At 40.5% G+C, this 22,961-nt stretch overlaps 1 protein-coding gene across 1 annotated transcript; it reads left to right on the top strand.

The window, feature by feature from the left end:
* Positions 1-4,648: 4,648 nt before the first annotated feature.
* Positions 4,649-13,377, top strand: CTHRC1 (collagen triple helix repeat containing 1; the record flags this gene model as incomplete). Its single annotated transcript, XM_060196268.1, has 4 exons — positions 4,649-4,756; positions 5,255-5,476; positions 8,067-8,283; positions 13,123-13,377. Coding segments are annotated over 4 exons (690 nt in total), but the record flags the coding sequence as incomplete, so codon positions are not given.
* Positions 13,378-22,961: the final 9,584 nt, after the last annotated feature.

The following is a 22,961-nucleotide window of genomic DNA, read 5'->3' as shown; positions in this document are numbered from 1 at the left end:
CTACATAGTTATTTTAAAAAGTTTCAGCAGAGTCTAAAAAGCAGTTTCTTTGTACAGGGTTGTTCAAAGCCTTGCATTCAAGCTTCCAGCAAGCTCTGCCCCCTGCTGGTCAGTGCAAGAAACATGATTCTTTCTACAGACTGTTTCTTTTTTTTTTTTTTTTTAATTTTTTATTTAAGAAAGGATTAGTGAACAAAAACATAAGGTAGGAGGGGTACAACTCCACACAATTCCCACCACCCAATCCCCATAACCCACCCCCTCCCATGGTAGCTTTCCCATTCTCTAGCCCTCTGGGAGCATGGACCCAGGGTCATTGAGGGTTGCAGAAGGTAGAAGGTCTGGCTTCTGTAATTGCTTCCCTGCTGAACATGGGCGTTGACTGGTCAGTCCATACTCCCAGTCTGCCTCTCTCTTTCCCTAGTAAGGTGTGTCTCTGGGGAAGCTGAGCTCCAGGACACATTGGTGGGGTCTTCAATCCAGGGAAGCCTAGCCAGCATCCTGGTAGCAACTGGAACCTGGTGATTGAAAAGAGAGTTAACATATGAAGCCAAACAATTTGTTGAGCAATCATGGATCCCAAGCTTGGAATAGTGGAGAGGAAGTGTTAGGGAGGTACTCACTGCAAACTCTAGTGTACTTCTGCTTTCAGGTATATATTTTGCAGTAGTTTATGGATACGTGTGCACATAAGCTCTCTCTCACAGAAACTGGTGTATATCTAGATTATGGGACTTTGTTAGAAAGTGAACTACCTGAGATGAAATTAGAGTGTACTATAAAAGGAAAGGTCTCACCCGAGTAATGAAGTTGAAGGGTTGTCATTCCACACGTGAAGTCTCTGGATACAGTCTGAGGTGAAGCATGTTGAGGTGGCAATCGTTGCTTTGGTTAGGTTGTGATCGGCGGATGCAATATTATTTGGTTTGGATTGGGAGATGCATACGGGAAAGTGGGCCCTATCCAAGGGTTCCAGGACTGGGGGAAGTAGGGGCTCTATAGTGGAGATGTGAGGTTTCTGCTGTCTTAGGGTTCAAAAAGACAATCGATAGTTAATATTATCATCACATTATTTGTTAATTGGGTTAACTTTGAAAAGTCCTTTTGTTATGGTTTGCTGTACAGTACCCAGTATCTTGTATATAGCTGTGCTATTGGATGCTTCTAATCTACTTGGTCTAGGCTTTTGAGAGAGTCCGCATATCAAATACATAGCCTGTATATTAAAAAGATTCAGTTTGTCTTTTGAGAAACTTTGAGACATACAATTGATTTCCCCCTCTCATATTAATTAACTACTGATTTATATGTCTACATTTTGTTAGGAGTGTACATAAACAACATTCCCACCACCAAAGGACTGTGACCCATCCCTACCGCCCACTCCCACCCCCCACTGGCCCAGGAAGCTACATGTCTACCCCTCACCACTGGGTTTTTACTTTGGTGCCCTACTTACAATTTGATCAGGTCCTGCTTTTAGTTTCCCTTTCAGATCTTCTTAGTCAGCTTCTGTTGATGAGTGGGATCATCCCATACTCATCTTTATCTTTCTGACTTAGCTCACTTAACATAATTCCTTCTAGCTCTGTCCAAGATGGGTCAGAGAAGGTGGGTTCATTGTTCTTGATAGCTGCATAGTATTCCATTGTGTATATATACCACAGCTTTCTCAGCCACTCATCTGGTGTTGGGCACCTGGGTTGCTTCCAGGTTTTAGCTATTATGAATTGTGCTGCTATGAACATAGGAGTACACACCTCTTTTTGGTTGGGTGTTATGGAGTCCTTGGGGTATAACCCCAGGAGAGGAATTACTGGGTCATATGGAAGGTCCATGTCTAGCCTTCTGAGAGTTTTCCAGACTGCTCTCCACAGAGGCTGTACCAATTTACATTCCCACCAGCAATGTAAAAGGGTTCCTCTGTCCCCACATCCTCTCCAGCATTTGTTGCTGCTGTCCTTTTTGATGTATGCCATTCTTACAGGAGTGAGGTGGTATCTTAGTGTTGTCTTAATTTGCATTTCTCTGACAATCAGTGACCTAGAGCAGTTTTTCATGTTTGTTAGCCTTTTGGATCTCCTCTGTGGTGAATGTTTTGTTCATTTCCTCTGCCCATTTTTGGATGGGGTCATTTGCTTTTTTGCGGCTAAGTTTGCTGAGCTCTTTATATATTTTGGTGATTGGTTTCTCGTCTGATGTCTGGCATGTGAAGATCTTCTCCCATTCTGTGAGGGGTCTCTCTGTTTGTTTAATAGTTTCTTTGGATGTGCAGGAGCTTTTCAATTTGATGTAGTCCCATTGGTTTATTTATGCTTTAGTCTTCCTTGCAATTGGGTTTGATTCATCAAAGATGTCCTTGAGGTGTATGTGGGAAAGTGTTTTACCAATGTTTTCCTCTAAGTATTTGATTGTTTCTGGTCTGACATCTAGGTCTTTGATCCATTTGGAGTTGATTTTTGTTTCTGGTGAGATAAAGTGGTTCAATTTCATTCTTCTGCATGTTTCAACCCAGTTTTCCCAGCACCATTTATTGAAGAGAGCCTCCTTTTTCCATTTAATCCTTTGGGCCCCCTTATCAAAGATTAGATGCCCATAGGTGTTGGGATTTACTTCTGGGCTTTCAATTCTGTTCCACTGGTCTGTGTGCCTATTTTTGTTCCAGTACCATGCTGTTTTGATGATGATGGCTTTATAATATTGTTTAAGGTCTGGGAGTGTGATGCCTCCATTTCTGTTTCTTTTCCTTAAGATGGTTTTGGCAATTCTAGGTGTTTTCAGGTTCCAGATAAATGATTGTAGTGTTTGTTCTATTCTCTTAAAGAAGCTTGGTGGAACTTTGATGGGTATTGCATTAAATTTGTATATGGCTCTGGGGAGAATATTCATTTTGATGATATTTATTCTTCCAATCCATGAGCATGGGATATCTTTCCATTTCTTGGTATCAGTTTCTATCTCCTTGAGTAGCGACTCATAGTTTTCAGTATACAAGTCTTTCACTTCTTTGGTCAACTTTATTCCTAGGTATTTGATTGATTTTTCTGAAACAGTAAATGGGAGTGATTTCTGGATGTCTTCTTCTTCAGATTTAGTGTTTGCATAAAGAAATGCCACTGATTTTTGTACATTGATTTTGTAGCCTGATACCTTGCTATATTGCCTAATAACTTCCAGTAATTTTCTACTGGATTCTTTAGGTCTTTCTATGTATACTATCATATCATCTGCAAATAGTGAGAGCTTGACTTCTTCCCTTCCAATCTGTATCCCTTTGATTTCTTTCTCTTGCCTGATTGCTATGGCAAGAACTTCCAATACTATGTTGAAGAGTAACGGTGACAGTGGACAGCCCTGTCTAGTCCCCAATCTGAGGGGGAATGCTTTCAGCTTCTGTCCATTGAGTATGATGTTGGCTGTATGATGTTTGCTATATATAGACTCCACTATCTTGAGGAATTTCCCATCTATTACCATTTTTTGTAGAGTTTTGAGCATGAATGGGTGTTGGATTTTGTCAAAGGCTTTCTCTGCATCTATTGAGATAATCATGTGGTTTTTGGCTTTGCTTTTATTGATGTGGTGAATGACATTGATTGACTTACGGATGTTGAACCAGCCTTGCATTCCTGGGATGAATCCCACTTGGTCATGATGAACAGTCTTTTTGATGTGTTGCTGTATCCGGCTGGCCAAGATCTTATTTAATATTTTGGCATCTATGTTCATCAGAGATATTGGTCTGTAGTTTTCCTTTTTTGTTCTGTCCCTATCAGCTTTTGGTATCAGGGTGATGTTGGCTTCATAGAAGGTGGAAGGGAGTATTCCTGTTTCTTCAATCTTATGGAATAGCTTAAGAAGTATGGGTATTAACTGTTTCCTGAAAGTTTTGTAGAATTCGTTTGTGAAGCCATCTGGTCCAGGACTTTTGTTGTTGGGGAGATTCTTAATAACGGTTTCAATTTCTTTGTCTGTGATTGGTGCATTACTTTGTTTCTTTTTTATGTTCCCACCCCCAACCTTGTACTAAGCATACACTAGGTCCAAAAAGGATGACAGAGGACCTAGTGGGGGTTGTATTGTTATACGGAAAACTGGGAAATGTTATGCATGTGAAAACTATGGTATTGGGGAGTCGGGCTGTAGCACAGCGGGTTAAGCGCAGGTGGCGCAAAGCCAAGGACTGGCATAAGTATCCCTGTTCGAACCCCGGCTCCCCACCTGCAGGGGAGTCGCTTCACAGGCGGTGAAGCAGGTCTGCAGGTGTCTATCTTTCTCTCCTCCTCTCTGTCTTCCCCTCCTCTCTCCATTTTTCTCTCTGTCCTATCCAACAATGACAACAACAATAATAACTACAATAAAACAACAAGGGCAACAAAAGGGTATAAATAAATAAAATAAATATTAAAAAAAAGAAAAAGAAAAAAAACTATTGTATTTACTGTCAAATGTAAAACATTAATTCCCCAACAAAGAATTTTTTAAAAAAATCTTAAAATGAAAGATATGATACCTGTGAAGCCAAGCTCAATACAATTACGTAGTCTCTGAAAGTTTTTGAGCTAAAGAGATGAATACATATTCTCAATTAATGTATTTGGGGCTAGAAAATTCTTTGTTGGGGCACTGCTGATGGCGGGATTTTTATTGTGTTTTTTTTTTGTTTGTTTGTTTTCTTTTGCTTTGTTTGTTTTTTATCCTCCAGAGTTATCGCTGGGGCTCGGTGCCTGCACCACGAATCCACTGCTCCTGGAAGGCATTTTTTCCCTTTTTTTTTTTTTGTTGCCTTTGTTGTTACAGCTCTTGTTGTCGTTATTATTGCCACTGATGTTGTTGGATAGGACAGAGAGAAATGGAGACAGGAGGGGAGACAGAGGGGGAGAGAAAGATAGACACCTGCAGACCTGCTTCACTTCTTGTGAAGCGACCTCCCCCTCCCTGCAGGTGGGGAGCCGGGGGCTCAAACCCGGATCCATACTTGGGTCCTTGCGCTTTGCGTCATGTGCTCTTAACCCACTGCGCTACCGCCTGACCTCCTTGTTTTTGTTAGCATCCCTAACATCCACACAAAATGTCAACTGTACTCCTACCCCAGTTGTGACAACCAAAAATGTGTGCATTCTTCTGGGTGTGCCATCGCCCAGCCCCTGAAAGACTTCTTGGCTCCAAGATCATAAAATCAATGCAGTTCTAATCAGACTGAATGTTTCCACCTCCAGTGGCTAGCGTGCTCTCTCATTCCTCCCCCCCATAGTATAATGGAATGTGCTTGCAAGGGCCTGCCGGAGTGCCTGGTCGGGACGGGAGCCCTGGGGCCAATGGCATCCCTGGTACCCCTGGGATTCCAGGTCGGGATGGATTCAAAGGAGAAAAAGGAGAATGCCTGAGGGAGAGCTTTGAGGAGTCCTGGACACCCAACTACAAGCAGTGCTCATGGAATTCACTCAATTATGGCATCGATCTTGGGAAAATTGCGGTAAGTTAAGTCTTGAGTTGTGAGTAATAATTAGTTTGAAGCAAAAGAGAGTTTTTATAGGTAGGTGCTAATTTGAGATGACTACTAATTTAACTGAATTGAATTTTGCTTTTTTTAAAATTAAATACTTAGTAAGTTAAGGAGAAGATGCCGTGTGGCTTTTTACATTAATGGAAAAAAAAACATTTGAGAGAGAACTCTGTAAAATGACTCTGTACAACGTCTTCATCACTCTTTCATGCTAACTCCAAGATCTAAAATTACTCCTTTTTTTTTTTCAAATCCAACTCAAAAAGGAAAGCTAAAGTAGGTTTGTGTAGGACCATAAGCAACTTACCAATTTTACCCAGAAATGGATTTGAATTTAAAGGAGTCTCAGAAATTCTGCTACAGCTCCAGATATAAAAGTGGGAAGATATTTAGAAGACATCCTCCCATTACAGAGATTATCTAGAATTGGGAAACCCATTGACATTTGTTCTCTTCCTAGGTAACAGTTTACTTTATATTGTTATGTTTGAGGAGTCGATTGGACTAGAGATATACAACAGTGACCAGGGACTACTCTGCAACATTTAGGAAGGAAATTACTCAAAGTAACCTGTCTGACAATACATTTTCTATGTATTTTACTTATTTTATTTTAATGAAAGAGATACCGAGAGAAAGACCAAAGCCCTACTCAGCTCTGACTGATGGTGGCGCTGGGGATTGAACCTGGGATTTCAGAGCCTTAGGCAGGAGACCCTTTTTGCAGAACCACTATGCTGTCTCCCCAGCCTATTATTATTATCACTGCTATTAGTATATTATTATTGTCATTTTCTTTTTATTTTTCCATTTTATTGGATAGGACAAAGAGAAATTGAGGGGGGAGGGGAGATAGGTAGAGAGGGAGGGAGAAAGACACCTGCAGACCTGCTTCACCACTTGTGAAGCAAATCCCCCTGCAGATGAGGAGTGAGGGGCTCGAACCCAGATCCTTTCAAGGGTCCTTGCACTTCGTACTATGTGTGCTTAACCCGCTGCACCACTGCCTGACCCCTCTTGTCATTATTTTCCACAGTGCCCTGCTCAGCTCAGGCTGATGGTGGTGCTGGGGATTGAATTTAGGACCTCAGAGCCTCAGGCATAAAAGTCTTTTGCAGAACCATTATGCTGTCTTCCTACCCCTTGACAATACATTTTGATTAATTATTTTATCATTTTGAGTAGTGTTGACTTCAAAAGCAACTGGCAAGTCCAGTGAAATGGCACAGTATTGAATAATTCAGTGCTATAAATAGCTTCTTTTGTTAACCAAGTGTACTGGGCTCCATATTTATAATAGACTATTTGATAATCACTACCAACAGGTAAGTACCAAAGATTTTGATTTCATCAAAGTCTGAAGTTTTAAGATGCAATTTGTATATCAACTGTTCTTCATTTCAGCTCTTTTACCTCTGTTCTATTTAAGTATTACTTTTTAATTAATTAATTTATTAGAGACAGAAATAAATTTAGAGGAGAGGGGAAAATAAAGGAGAGAGACACCTGCAGCTCTACTCCACCACTCATGAAGCCTTTGCCCTACAGGTGGGAACCAGGGGCTTGAGCCTGGGTCCTTGTACACTGGACTGTGTGTGCTTAACCAGGTGTGCCACTACCTGGCCCCTCTATTTATGTATTCTACTTGTCTTTATTTTTTTCTGTAATATTTTTCTTTATTTTTTAAATATTTATTTTATTTATTTATTATTTATTTATTTATTTATTTATTCATTCCCTTTTGTTGCCCTTGTTTTGAACAGCCCCCAGAGGAAGTCAGTTGCTAGCTAGCATTGTTTGCAACTTTTTTATTTTTTATATATTTTATTTTTAAAAATATTTATTTATTTATTTATTCCCTTTTGTTGCCCTTGTTGTTTTATTGTTGTAGTTATTATTGGTGTTGTTATTGATGTTGTCATTGTTGGCTAGGACAGCGAGAAATGGAGAGAGGAGGGGAAGACAGAGAGGGGGAGAGAAAGATAGACATCTGTAGACTTGCTTCACCGCCTGTGAAGGGACTTCCCTGAAGGTGGGGAGCCAGGGGCTCGAACCGGGATACTTACGCCAGTCTATTAACACTTTGCGCCACCTGCGCTTAACCTGCTGTGCTACCGCCCATCTCCCCTATTTATGTATTCTAAAAGCCTTGAAAGACCGTTACTAGTAGGGTAAATCTTTTTTTTTTTAAGATTTTATTTATTAATTAGAAACATAGGAGGAGAGAGAAAGAGCCAGACATCACTCTGGTACATGTGCGGTGGGGATTGAATTCAGAACCTCATGCTTGAGAGTCTGCTGTTTTATCCACTGTGCCACCTCCCGGACCACAGTAGGGTGAATAATTCTAAGAAAACTGTAATTTGATAGTCTAAGAGTCCTTAATATCAGAGTCATGTATCTGCCTCTCAGAGAATATTTCTCCTTCCATAAAAGTCAAGCTTCTTAAACATGGTTTGGGGAAAAGGGTGGTTAAATAAAATCCACAATGCAATATGCAAGCATCTCTCTAGTTAAAATAAAAAGTACTAATTCAGCCCTACTTCTGTGTTTGTAATAGGAATGCACATTTACAAAGATGCGCTCAAACAGTGCCCTTAGAGTTTTGTTTAGTGGCTCACTCCGGTTAAAGTGCAGAAATGCATGCTGCCAGCGTTGGTATTTCACATTCAATGGAGCTGAATGCTCAGGACCTCTTCCCATTGAAGCCATCATTTACTTGGACCAAGGAAGCCCTGAGCTGAATTCTACAATTAATATTCACCGCACTTCTTCTGGTATGTAGAATTGGGAAATGCTTCGATCTGTATAGAACAAAAGTAGGTTTTGAGTCCAGTATCATATTTGGCCACTAGCCTACTATAAAGAGGCCTGTGGCAAGTTTTCAATAAATAATGCTCTATCTATTCCAGTAACACTGTAGAAGTTCCTATATCATAATGCATATATATATATATATATATATATATATATGCCTATTCTCATCTCTGATCAACTCTACAAGAATCTCTGGGGGTAGGAACACAGCTGTGTTTTTTAGAAGACCCTCAAGGTTGAAATTCATTGAATCAGATGAAATGGTAAAACAACTTATAATGTATTAAAGCAGTGAATTTTCATTCTTCCTATATATTGGACTCAATTGAAGAACTTAAAAAAAAAATCTCCCTGCTGGGTACCAACATTACAATGAATGTGACTTAATGAGTTTGGGAATATTCTACACATCAGGACTTTGAAAGTCTCTCCTCATTATTCTAATATTTAGCCACCAGTTTGGAATGGCTTCAGATGGAAACAAGTTCATGCACATGACTATCTAGGTGGATGATATTGTGGATCCAAGACATATTTTAGCATTCTTCAGGTATCCAAGTGAAATGGTAAACCCAAAAACTAGTAAAGCACATTTATCACTAAGTATTAAGAACATCCCATCCACATCTTTCTTCAAATCCCCACAAGATCCTTGAGATACAGAGGATACAGTTTAGCTCCCTCTCTTGCATGTGGAGAAGGCCCAGGGAAATAGAGTTTAAACCCAGACAATGGGATGAGTGTCCAGGACAGCAGAGATCAAAGACCTACCATATTGTCTCCTCAGCCCTCTCTTTTGGTAAGACCAAAAGGCCTCTTCACATGTGCTGCCAGGGAAACTTTGTCTTCTTTCATTTGAGAAGCAGTCTCTAAAATAAGAAAAATCTTGATAACGAAGCCAAGTGGTGGCACACCTATTTAAACACACACACAACAGTGCACAAGGACCCAGGTTCAAACTCCTGATCTCCACCTGCAGGGAAAAAGCTTCATAAGCAATGAAGCAGGTCTGCAGGTGTCTGCTCTTTCTCTCCTGCTCCTCTCTCGTGTTCTCTCTGTCCTATCCAATAAAATGTGAAAAATGGCTGCCAGGAGCAGTGGATTCATAGTGCTCACCCCTTTCGGGTTGTCTCTCTCCTTCTCCGGCAGGGTGTCCTCCAGGGGAAAGGTAACGGGCTGGTTCTTTCTCGCTCACGACAGGGGTGACACGAAGTAAAAGACACCAGGGGACTCTTAGCATGAATCTAGAATCTGAGTCCTTAGAGTCCCAGAATCCTAGAGTCCGTTTATTAGCAAAGTGGACATGAGTTAAATAGAAAAGCAATGGAGGTAATTATTGTTGCAATATGACAGAAATTACAGGTTTCTTAACAGTCAGCATGCCCCTAAGGTAAGGGGTTGGTATGACAGGAATTGATGAGATACAAGACAGTTATTTTCCATAACACAAGCAACTTAATTATCCAAAGGTATTTGAGAGAAGCATAGGGGTTAAACCCGTAGGGTGAGACAGAGAGAAGATGAATATCAAGAGGCCATATAGTTTGGAATTTCTCTTATCTGGGGTCTGAGGTGTGTGATGAAGTGTATGATAAGGTGTGTTCTTCTGTGATCAGAAGGTGACTTTGAATGAGTGAATCTGTGGCCATGTGGCCTGCAGTTAATGGAGGGAAGTACTGGGGTATCTGTGGGCCTGAGAGTCAAGAAGGAAAGAACCAAGTCTGAGTTTCCCCCCTTATGCTCACCTCAGTTGAGAGAGACTTACCAAGAGGTTATCTTCTCAGACCTCCATCCAAAGATGGGGGTGGTTCTCCCTAAGCTCTATCAGGCTCACACATGTTCCCAACACCCCCCACCCACCAAAAGAAAGAAAGTTAACAAAGAAAAATATAGATATAAAACACAAAATGTCATGAGGAAGTAACACACAAAGTTTGGTGGCATTTGATACTAGCAACTGTCTATCATATTTAAGATACGTGTGTTAACATCTTGCCATAATGCAAAAGTCTTTAGCTTAGGAACTGTGACCTATACATGCATACACTTTATAAATTATTTAACACAGCACTTCATAGCATAGCATTTAGACTCACTTTATGTTACCAGCTGGGTGGAATGTCAGAAGTAATTTGTTATTCATAACCTTTTTTAAAGTAAGGTTAAGTGAAAGGTTACCTTTATAGTGAAAAAAAAAAATCACCTTCCCTCACTGATACACTTTCTTTTTTTTTAAATTTATTTATAAAATGGAAATATTGACAAGACCACAGGATAAGACGGGTACAATTCCACACAATATCCATCACCAGAGCTCTGTATCCCATCCCCTCTCTTGAAAGCTTACCTATTCTTTATCCCTCTGGGAGCATGGACCGAGGATCATTATGGGGTGCAGAAGGTGGATAGTCTGGCTTCTGTAATTGCTGCTCCACTGGACATGGGCATTGGCAAATCAATCCATACTCCTAGCCTGTCTCTCTCTTTCCCCAGTGTGGCAGGGCTCTGGGGAAGTGGGGTTCCAGGACACATTGGTGAGGTTGTCTGTCCAGGGAAGTCAGGTTGGTGTCATGGTAGCATCTGCACCTTGAAAAAGTGGTGGTTGAAAAAGCATTAAGAAATAAAGAAGAAAAAATTGTTAAACCAGTAACCTAAAGGTAAGGATATAGCAGATGAGACTTGGGGTCTCTGTTTTGGAAAAAGCTAGTTGTCTATTTTAGGTATATTCCAAGGGGCCCATGACTTTACTAATTTTTGCCTGAGCCCAACAGCTAATATGCAGTGGACCAAAGGTATTGTCTGGGGAGATGGTGTCAGAGTTGGAAATAGGATGAGAAAGCTGGATCAGGGAAGAGTGGCTCCCAAATATAGGGAAAGTATATAACTATTGTTAACTGTAGACCCCATCAATTTACTCTGTACCTATATTCAGCACAGGAGCCTGTGTAACTTCTGCATCCCTGTAGGTCTGAGCTTGCATTCTGTGGTCATGGCTAGGAACATTCTAGGCTACACTAATTTCAGGACCTATCTTCCTCGAGTGGTAGAGTATGTTTGGCCCAACCTCCCTTTGGAGAATGGGGCTGTCCCTAACATTGTTGATCCTCATAGGGCGCAAGGTCCTATAGGGGCCCACAAACTTTCTTGAGGAAAAGAAAAAGAAGTTTACTTATAGAGGTTGATTTTAACTCAGAATGAGTGGAAGCCTTGCAGATGCCCCAGGAGTTTGACAAATATGTGAGTGCCATCTCTCTACCTAGGTCTCGTTGGCCATCCTTGATCTAGCAATACAACATGGCAGTATCATAGCAAAAATGTCCATTTATTCAGAAAAAAAAACTATTTCATTTGCTAGCCCACCAAATAGCCATTTTCTGTCCTCCACACACACCTTACCCTCCACCAGCACCCCCACCCCCACCCCCCCACACTCCAAAGTTGACACTAGACTCAAGCTTGTTTAACATCATGTAGAGTGAAGTGAACAAGTTTAGACCCTCTGATGCCATGGCCTTGAGGAATCCTGCTGCATTTTCACCTGGCATGACACTGAGAACACTAGATTAAATGGAATCGATTGAGGGCACACTGCTAGCTCTCTTGGCTTGGAACAAGGAAGGATTGAACCAAAGCCAGCTCCCTGGATTCTGAGAGTTACGTCTTGAATTTGTTGATGAGACAGCCAGTGGAAGTAGCTAACTCCAAACTTGCATTCCAGAGATTCAGCCTGGACACAGCTAGCCTCAACAAGATGGGAAACCTGACATAGCATACGTCATGGCTACATCACTCACCTAAGGAATCTGTCAACCTGTGGTTTCTTTTCTGTCTTACATAGACTTCAAAGGGGTTATGGCATTTTGTCTCGTGTCATGATCACTGGAGGAATTTTTTTTGAGAACCTTGCTAAGAGGAAACATAACTTGTATATTAATACATGAAAGTTACATAAATATAAAGCATAGAATGCAAAGGAAAAGCAAAAAAAAAAAAAGGTTTTTGTTTTACCACTGTGAAGTGGGATTCTCCTAGAATGATCATTATACTACAATTTATGAGTGAGATCATCCTATATTCATCTTTCTCTTTCTGACTAATGCCACTTAATATGATTCCTTCAAGCTCCATCCAAGATGGGGTGAATAAGGTGAATTCACCTTTTTAACAGCTGAGAGTATTCCATTGTGTATATATACCACAACTTTCTCAGCCACTCATCTGTTGTTGGACACCTGGGTTGCTTCCTTGTTTTAGCTGTTACAAATTGTGCTGCTATGAACATGGGTAAATCTCCTTTGGATGGGTGTTTTTGGTTCCTTAGGATATATCCCCAGGAGAAGAATTACTGGGTCATATGCTAGGTCCACTTCTAGCCTTCTGAGAGTTCTCCAGACTGCTCTCTACACGGTTTGGATCAATTTACATTCCCACTAGCAGTGCAGGAGGATTTGTCAGGATCTTTAAATCACTCTACACAAAACAGCCATAAATCTAACTTGCTCAAATGATAAAATTCAGCTGTGTGTGGGTTTCTTTTTTATTATTCTTATATTTATTTATTTATTGGATAGAGACAGCCAGAAATTGAGAGGAAGGGGGAGATAGAGAGGGAGAGAGACACCTGCAGCACTGCTTCACCACTTGTGAAGCTTTTCCCCTACAGGTGGGGACTAGAGGCTCAAACCTAGGTCCTTGTGCGTTTTAGCATGTGCTCAACCAGGTGCACCACTACCTGACCCCCTTGTGTGGAGTTTCTGCTTTTGTTCTAAAGACATGAAACTTTGCTCCTTGTTTTGCAGTGGAAGGACTCTGTGAAGGGATTGGTGCTGGATTGGTGGATATTGCTATCTGGGTGGGCACCTGTTCAGATTACCCAAAAGGTGATGCTTCTACTGGATGGAATTCAGTGTCTCGAATCATTATTGAAGAACTGCCAAAGTAGATCCTTGAATTCTCATCCCTTACCTTTCTTATTATGCTTTTGAATGGCTTGTTTTATATAATTCCTATGTACACATCTGAACTAAAAAGCAAAATAAAACCTGTTTACAAACCATAGTGTGATTTCGCACTGTTTCAAAATCCAGTATTAGTTTTACTTTGATCATAAGTGCTTTCTGGATTTTGTAGCTGATTAGAATACACTCTTCATACTTCTGTTCTTTAAATCTAGAGTTTTTGAATAATATTGTAGTCTTTGATTTTTTCTTATATTCTTAGGATAGCACGTTTTAAAATATAAAAAAGCTACCAGTCTTTGTACAAGTTGTAAATGTTCACAATTGTTTTATATCTGTGAAATAAACTTTTTTTCAAAAAACTTTAATGTATTTAAATTAATGTCTTTAATATTAGTTAATTGCCAACATATTATAGTTTCTAGTAGTTTATATGTGACAAGTTACATATAAGCCTAATTTTATATTTATTCATTTAACAATTATTGTGGTATTGGAAAAGTCATGATGTATTTTTCTGTTTTCATTAGTGATTTAATAATGATTATCAAAGATTGTAAGATAACAGGGGTACAATTCCATATAATTCTCACCACCACAGTTCCCTATTCCATCCCTTCCACTGGAAACTTCCATATTCTTTATCCCTCTAGGAGTATGGACCAAAAATTTTTATGGTACAGGTGGAAGGTCTGGTTCCTGCAATTGCTTCTCCACTGGACATGGACATTGGCAGGTGGATCCATAACCCCAGCCTGTTTCTATCTTTCCCTAATAGAGCAGGGCTCTGGAGAGGTGAGGCTCCAGGACACACTGGTAAGGTCATCTGCACAAGGAAGTCAGGATGGCATCATGGTAGCGTCTGCAACTTGGTGGCCAAAAGTTGATAAGATATAAAGCAGGAAAAATGTTTAATAATAAAAAAGTTTAATAAACAGGAACCAGTAAGTAGAAGTAGATCAGATGAGAATAGGGATATTGGGGTGGAAAGAACTGAGGAAGTCTATTTTAGTTATCTTCCTATGAGCCCGTTACTTTAGTAATTTTTTTCCTGAGCCTGATAACTAACATGCATGCAGGTGGACGAAAAATATTGTGTGGGAAGAGGGTGTCAGAGTTGAGAACAGAAATAGAAAGCTGGATTAGAGCAGAGAGTAGCCACCAAATATGAGGAAAGTATATAAATTCTATTAATTGTTAACGTCATAAATCTGACCTAGGGACCATATATATTCATATTTATCACAGGAGACTGTGTAACCTCTGCATCCCTGTCAGTCTGAGCCTGAAGTCCATGGTCATAGCTGGGAACATTTTAGGCTGCACTCATTTCAAGGCCAGTCTTCCTTGAGTGGTAATACCATTAATACCATTGCTACTTAGAGCTCTCTTAACATGTTAACATTACTTAATCAGCTTTGTTAAACTTCCTGAGTTCTGCTTCCTGGTTGGACCTAGGTAGAGGGAAGAGTGATTACTTGACTGGAGAGTCTGGCACAAGGAAATGAACATGACTAGCATTTTCTTCTCTCCGTGGGAATCAGAAGTTCAGAGAGCGTATATCCAACCTCAGTCCTCCTTACAAAAGGGCAGACTGAGAAACACCATTGTTCCCATGCTTTCTGGGCTAGATGAGTATGTCTACCTGGCTCCTCATTCATGTATCAGCAAGAGGAGGAGTTGGAGAGAGAGCACAGCATTTTAGACAACAGATTTTGATGCCTGAGGACCGGAGGTCCCATGTTCAATTCCTGGCACCATCATAAGCCAGAGCTGAGCAGTGCTCTGGTCAAAATAAAAATAAACAAGTTAATATCAACTAGATACCTATAGTTTCTTTCTTTCTTTCTTTCTTTCTTTCTTTTTCTTTTTTTTTTTTTTTTGCTCCAGGGTTATCACTGGGGCTTAGTGCTGGCACTAGGAATCCACTGCTCCTGGTAGCCATTTTTTCTATTTTATTGGCTAGGACAGAAAGAAATTGAGAGGATGGAGAGGGAGAGAGGAAGAGGGACACCTACAGACCTGGCTCACCACTTGTGAAGCATCCCCCCTGCAGGTGAAGAGTAGGGGCTTGAACCAGGATCCTTTTGTGGGTCCTTATACTTAGTACTGTGTGCGCTTACCCGGGTGTGCCACCAACAATTTAGCATGTGGGAAGGCCCTGTTGGAGTCACAGGTATCATATGGGAACACATGGTGTCAGGGTAAGCTCCATAAAAAGTGAGGGAGTGTTATTGTATCTCTGCCCCTTTATCTGAAAGAAAAAAAAAATTTCTTTAAGTTCCCAGGAGAGATTGAAACCCCACAAGGACAAAGTAGCAGGAAAGTCCTAACAAGAACAAAAAGCCTTTAGGAGTCACTTTGTTTGAAGAAACTTATAAAACTATGCCAATTCCAAACTATTCAATATGAACATTCAGATGAACTCTACTAATCAGGACATATCTCTGAGGTAGGCAGGGCTCATTTCATTTAAATCACAAAGGTGAACATGGGTGGATTAGCTTCTGCAAAGAAATTCAGGCTTCTACTCTAAGAAGAAAAAGAAATTGACCACTCAGCCCCAACAGCTGCAGTCTTGTTAAGAAGATTTAGCAACAGCAGAATGGCAAGGCACTGAGAAGACTGAGACTGAGAACAGAATCCTCTAGTCCCTACTGTGAAGGGGAAGTCAGCAAGAATTCAGTGTGAGCTAGCTGTATTTTTATAAAAGTAAAGTATGTAAACAACCTAAATGCCTAATGAGAGATGACTGGATACAGAAGCTATAGGATATATACCCAATGGAACACTACTCTTCAATCAAAAAGGATGAGATTGTATCAACTGGAGCAAGTTGGATGGAATTGGAGGTATTCTGAGAAGTGAACCACCAGGTTCCAGATGCTAGCATGATGCCAACCAGACGTTCCTGGGCAGACAACTCCACCAATGTGTCCTGGAGCCCCTCTTCCCCATAGCCCTGCCCCACTAGAGAAAAAGAGAGACAGGCTGGGAGTATGGATTGACCTGTTAACACCCATGTTCAGCGGGGAAGCAATTACAGAAGCCAGACCTTCCACCTTCTGTACCCCACAATGATCTTGGGTCCATACTCCCAGAGGGTTAAAGAATAGGATATCTATCAAGGGAGGGGATGGGATATGGAGTTGTGGTGGTGGGAACTGTGTGGACTTAGACCCCCTTATCCTGTGGTTTTGTCAGTATTTTTATTTTTATAAATAAAAATTAAAAAAAAAGAAAAGTAAATTGGGGTTGAGTGGTGGTGCACCTGGTTGAACACACACATTACAGTGTGCAAAGACCCAGGTTTGAGCCCCTGGTCCCCACCTGCAGGAGTGAAGCTTTGCAAGTGTTGAAGCAGGGCTGCACTCTGTCTCCTTCTCTATCTCCCCCTACCCTCCTGATTTCTGGCTGTCTTTATCTAATAAATATAATAAAATAAATATATATAATAATAAAATTAAATATAATAAATATAATAAAATTAAATATAATAAAATTAAAAAGAAAAAAGGAAAATAACAGGGACCAAATAGTGGTGCACCTGGTTGAGTGCACACGTTAGTTACAATGCTCCAAGACCCAAGTTCGAGTCCCCAGTCCCCACTTGTAGGGGGCAAGCTTTGTGAGTCCTGAAGCAGGGCTGCAGGTATCTCTCTTTATAGCTCCCTCTCTACCTCCCCCTTCCCTCTCAATTTCTGGCTGTCTCTATCCAATAAATAAATAAAAATCTAGTTCCTACTTTTATTCCTTGAGAAATAAGTTTCAAACTTTAAGTAATCTAGAACTGTACAATTTTTTTGCATGTCACTTTAACACATTAAAAAAAAACAGCTATAAAGGCTAAGTAAAACATTCCACAGTACTTTATTTCTAGAGATAAATTTTATCATCACCAATAGGTTTGTTGTGAAAGTGGCAATACATAGTTATATCACAACACTTTAAATGCAGTGTGTCCACATGCAAAAAAGAAAATTCTCACTTTGATGACTCATAAATTCATATTTTTCAGTTCACATTCCTTTTTTTAGTGTGGGGTTTAAAAAAAATGACTTTCTAAAACTGTCAGATCACAAAAGCATATACTGAAATAGAATAACCCAGACTTGTTGGTCATTGCTTTTTCCGTTCTACATTTTTAAATTGAAATTTTGTTTTGTTTCTAGTATAATTCTGACATTTGCTGAATTTGATAGGTTAATAATGAATTTATTTATTTTCTAAATAGATTGTTAATTTAATTGATAGACTTTTGGAATAAATCCCTCATTTACTAAGTAAATGGACTCACACTGGAAAAATCCATATAATGGAGGAAGCAAAGTAGTTACTGTTTACTTGGATTTGTTTTTTTACATTTTTATACAAAATGATATCATTCTCTTAAAGTAGATGTTTAAAGTACTGTTAGTTAATTAAAAAATGAAAAGAAATATAGTAGCCAGGTGGCTGGACGGTGGCACACTTGTTTAAATGCTCACATTACAGTGCAAAAGGACCCAGGTTCAAGCCCCTGGTCCTGCAGGGGGAAGCTTCATGAGCAGTGAAGTAGGACTATGGAAGTCTCTCTTTCTTCACCATCCCTCTTGATTTTCTTTTCTTTTTCTTTCCTTTTTTTTTTTTTTTTTTGCCTCCAGGGTTATCTCTGAGGCTCAGTGCCAGCACTACACATCCACTGCTCCTGGCAGTCATTTTTTTCGATTTTATTGGATACGACAGAGAGAAACTGGAGGGGTGGGGATGGAAACACTTGTGAAGCATCCTCCCTGCAGGACTGTGGGCTCAAACCCAGGTCCTTGCACTCAGTACTATGTGCACTTAATTGGGTGCTACACCACCTGGCTCCTTACCTCTTGATTTTTTTGTCTCTTTTCAATAAATAGATAATGAAAAAAAACTTGAGATTAGATGAAAAAAATATAACCATATTCTCATAAATAGTACCCACTATAATCCTTGTCTATTCTAGTACTTCCTGTTGTTGTTGGACTGGTTATTACCTTGCTAACATACTGTGTCTACCCTTTCTAGACTTCCAGGGCTTTATCTGTGACAGTTCTCTGCCTTTTTTATCTTCTGAAATCCAAGTCTCTAGTGAAATGAATACCTGCAGTGTTTTCTACCAGCTGCAATCTGTCTTCAGCCTAATTTGAATCTCTTTTCAGTTATCAGTGGTATTAGTCTTTACCCTACTGAAATATTTATGACTGATAGTCCCCCTTTTTTTTAGTTTGCTCTTTTTATCTAGTCTTTCCCTGTCATCCCTAAGATACAGCAATACCTTTCTGTTCTACTGATTACTACTTCTTTTATCCATCAAAGAAAATCCATTTTGTTAAGACTCTGTGAGGGCTCTGGACCCAATCTTACAGCTTTCTCTTTCATTTCACTACGACGTTTACAACTTATTATTATAGGTAGTTTCCTTTTCCCACTTTTCCTTAAAAGCTCATCTGCTACACAGGATTCAGGCCTCAATTTTCTTTCTGGATCTTTTTACTATTGAATAAACCATATCAAGGCATTGCACATATATAAACACACACATACTTCCTTATTGTTTAGCCTTAATAAGTAAAAATGGGTAACAGGATAAGCCTTGCAACCCCTTTCTTCACTGTTTAAAATTGGTGAAAGTTAATAAATGCTTGAACTGGGTAACTGAGAATGAATAAGAAACTGATATGGAAGCTCAGAGGCAATCCTCATTTAAATAGTAAAAATCCAACCTACCCTCAACCCTAACACCTCCAAATCTAGTCATCTGGCATCCTCAGTAAATTCCCGCCCCTGGGAAAAACTGATTGTATATCTCGAAGTTTTTAAAACACAGACTGAGTCTTTTTAATATATAGGCTGTGTCTTTGATATGCGGACTCTCTCAAAACCCTAGACCAAGTAGATCAGAAGCAACTGGTGGCAAAGCCATATACAAGATAATGGGTATTATACAGCAAACCCTAACAAAGGGACTTTTCAAAGTTAACCCAATTACCAAATAATGTGATAACAATAACTGTCCATTGTCTTTTTGAACCCTAAGGCAACATGAACCTCACATTTCCACTACAGAGCCTATATTTCCCCCAGTTCTGGAACCTTAGGGTAGGGCCCACTTTCCCGCATGCCTCTCCCAATTCATATCAAATAATATTGCATCTGCCAATCGAAACCTAATTAACGCAACGAGTGCCACCTCAACATGCTTCAGCTCAGAATGTATCCAGAGACTTCAGGTGTGGAATGACAACCCTTCAGCTTCATTACTCGGGTGAGACCTTCTCTTTCATAGTCTCTAATTCCATCCCAGGTGGTTCACTTCCTAACAAAGTCCCAAAACCTAGATATAGACCAGGTTCCAGGAGATAGAGCCTATGTTCACACGTATCCATAAACTACTGCAAAATATATTCCTGAAAGCAGAAGTACACTAGAGTTTGCAGTAAGTACCCACCCCCCAACAGTTCCTCTCCACTATTCCAACCTTTGGGTCCATGATTGCTCAACAATTTGTTTGGCTTTGTATGTTAACTCTCTTTTCAGCCACCACGTTCCAGATGCCATCAGGATGCCGGCCAGGCTTCCCTGGACTGAAGACCCCACCAATGTATCCTGAAGCTCTGCTTCCCCAGAGACCCACCCTACTAGGGAAAGAGAGAGGCAGACTGGGAGTATGAACTGACCAGTCAACATCCATGTTCAGTGGGGAAGCAATTACAGAAGCCAGACCTTCCACCTTCTGCAACCCACAACGACCCTGGGTCCGTGCTCCCACAAGGACAGAGAATGGGAAAGCTATTGGGGAGAGGATGAGATATGGAGATTGGGTGGTGGGAATTGTGTGGAGTTGTACCCCTCCTATCCTACGGTTTTGTTACTCTCCTTTCTTAAAAAAAAAAAAAAAAAAGAAATCCCGCCCTTCTCTCCAAGAAATGATTTAGTATCATAACCATTGTTGTAGAATTATTAGACAATTTTTGTTCTATCATTCTGATAAGGATCTTCTTCTAGGTATGAATTCTCTCTTCTTCCTTGAATGATGAATAAATGTCTTTGGGGGCCTGGTGGTGACGCACCTAGTTGAGCACACATTATAGTGTTCAAGGACTTGGGTTCAAGCCCCTGCTCTCCATATTTTCCATATATATATAGAGAGAGAGGGGGGGGGGGAGGCACAGGAGGGGAAATAAATCTCTTCTAATTTATTTTCTTTGGTTTTAAGTGTTTGGTAAACACCTCATAGGCAGGACAGGACTAAACTATTAACACTCTTTAAGGCCCAGTTTAAATCCCATTCATGTGCCCTGTTCTACCACACACCCCCAAACTATAAGCAACTTCAACTCATGTCAACTATTCCCAAACCATCACCAATTCCTAACCAGGCATCTATGAAAGTTTCCTCTGCTTTTTGCCTCATTTTTTCCACCTCTAAATAATCACTAGCGTACTTTCACATAAATCCAAGCGCTTATCATAGCCTAAAAGATAGGGCCCTGGCTAATGTTTATTGGTCCATATACTACTAAGTATTTTTTTTTGATCAACTTAATCCTATAAATGGTCCTATAAACATCATTATTTTTAACTGAAGTCTGTGGCAGACACTGTAAATGCATCTGGATCCCTTTTACTGACCAGGCACTGGTGTTGATGCTAATAGCTCACACCTGCACCCTGATTTGAACTATTGCCCTTGGCCATGGAAAGGCACATAGCAGGTAGTGAGAGACAAAGGCACACAGCAGGTAGTGAGAGACTTGGAGTACAGCAGATCCCCCTGCACTTCTAGGCAGGAAACCCTTTGTAGTTCAGTCCATACTGCAGGGAGTCCTGGAGTGCCAGTGAACTTTTTAAAGCCTCCTTCCTCCCCACAGCCTGATCTGTTTTTACTACAAGGCAAATTTCTCCTAAGATCACCCCCTCAATAAATCACATATGCAAGAATCTGTACCTTGGGCACTGGTGACTGATCTAAGTTGCTATTTTACCCATGAGGAACCTTGAGACAAAGTGATGAAATGATCTGCCTATGGATCTGAAACCTGAACCCAGCCAGTCTGGTCCTAAAACACTTTTCCCATCACATTGTAATACCACTACATCAAACTTCACTGGCCTCTATATTCACTCATTCCCCTCAGTCTCAGGACCTTTGTACTTTCTACCTAGCAAATGCTTTCCTGTCTGGTTGTGGCTAGCTTTTATTTATTTATTTAATTTACTGAATAGGGAAAGCCAGAAATCTAGAAGGATGGGAGAGAAACAGACAGACACCTGTAGACCTGCTTCAACACTCACAAAGCTTTCTCCCTGTAGGCAGAGACTGGGGACTTGAGCCTGGGTCCTTGTGCATTGTAATGTGTGCTCAACTAGGTGCACCACCACCTGCCCCCATGGCTAGCTTCAATTCTGTCAAAAAAAAGAAGTATTTTTTAAGCATTACCTCCTTAGATATCTTTTCTTGATTCTATTCTATGACAGCAACACAATATCAAACTCTTCTTTGGTTTTATGTATAATACTTAAGACATGAAATTACACTGTGCATATATCTGCACATATTGTTTCTCATACTGAAAACTGCTGAAGGCAGGAAATGTCAGGCTTATTTCCTCTCAGTGCTTGACAATATACCTGGCATCAAAAAGAAGCTCTCAAAGTATTGTATTTATTTTGCCACCAGGATCATTACTGGGGCTCAATGCTTGAATCACTGCACTGTCCCTGGTGGCCACTTCTTTTTTTCATAATGAAGAGAGGTGTGTGTGTGGTGGTGGTGGTGGTGTGCCCCGACCAGCAGGGCGGTGAACAGGGGCTGGGAACCCAAAAAGACCTGGAATGAAAGGGACACGAGACACGAAAGAACGACAGCAAGACAGGTTTCTGATCAAGCTGCAAAATTTTATTGTGTTCACAGGTATTATAAGGCTTTGGGGAAGGAGGGGGAGCAAACTTCAAAGCAGAATGTTCCTTGCAACAAATGGCGGAAACCAAACTGTGTGTTGACTCACTTGATTACTGATAAATGGTTTACCTGAGGGGAAATGGCCTGCCCAGGGGGGAATTAACACTTGTTAATTCCATTGTCTCAAAGATTATCATCTATCAAGCAGAGAAATGGCTCCTGGCAGTGGTGGTGGGGGAGAGAGCAGAGGTAGGCAAGCACTATTCCACTTATTTTAAAGCTGCTCCCCCCACCCCATGCCCCACAAGTGGGGTGAATCCAGGTAATTTTGCTCATTAATGTGTGGGCTCCATAAGATGAACCACTGCCTGACTAAGTACTGCTGAATGAGTACAGAGTTCTCTTTTCTCAGAAATTCTACATGGCTTTGTAGATGACATCTTTTAGATTTCTAATGTTAATAGAACTGTAGTTATTTAGTGCATATAGATTTACTCTGTAAGCATGTATGGTATCAGAGGTTAAGAATTGTTTTTAGGGGTCAGGTGGTGGTGCATCTGGTTGAGTACACATGTTACAATGCACAAGGATCCAGGTTTGAACCCTTGGTCTCCAACTGCAGGGGGAAAGCTTTGCAAAGTGGTGAATCAGGGGTGCAGGTGTCTGTCTTCCTCTCTATGTCCCCCTCCCCTCTCAATTTCTGTCTCTAATAGATAATGAAAATTTAAAAAAAATTAAAAAAGAATTTTGCTTTCATTTATTTAGA

The sequence above is a fragment of the Erinaceus europaeus genome, chromosome 1, assembly GCF_950295315.1.
Source record: "Erinaceus europaeus chromosome 1, mEriEur2.1, whole genome shotgun sequence".
In the NCBI taxonomy this organism is placed as follows: Eukaryota; Metazoa; Chordata; class Mammalia; order Eulipotyphla; family Erinaceidae; genus Erinaceus; species Erinaceus europaeus.
The sequence above is the reverse complement of the archived record's forward strand: the minus strand, read 5'-3'. Positions and strand labels throughout refer to the sequence as shown.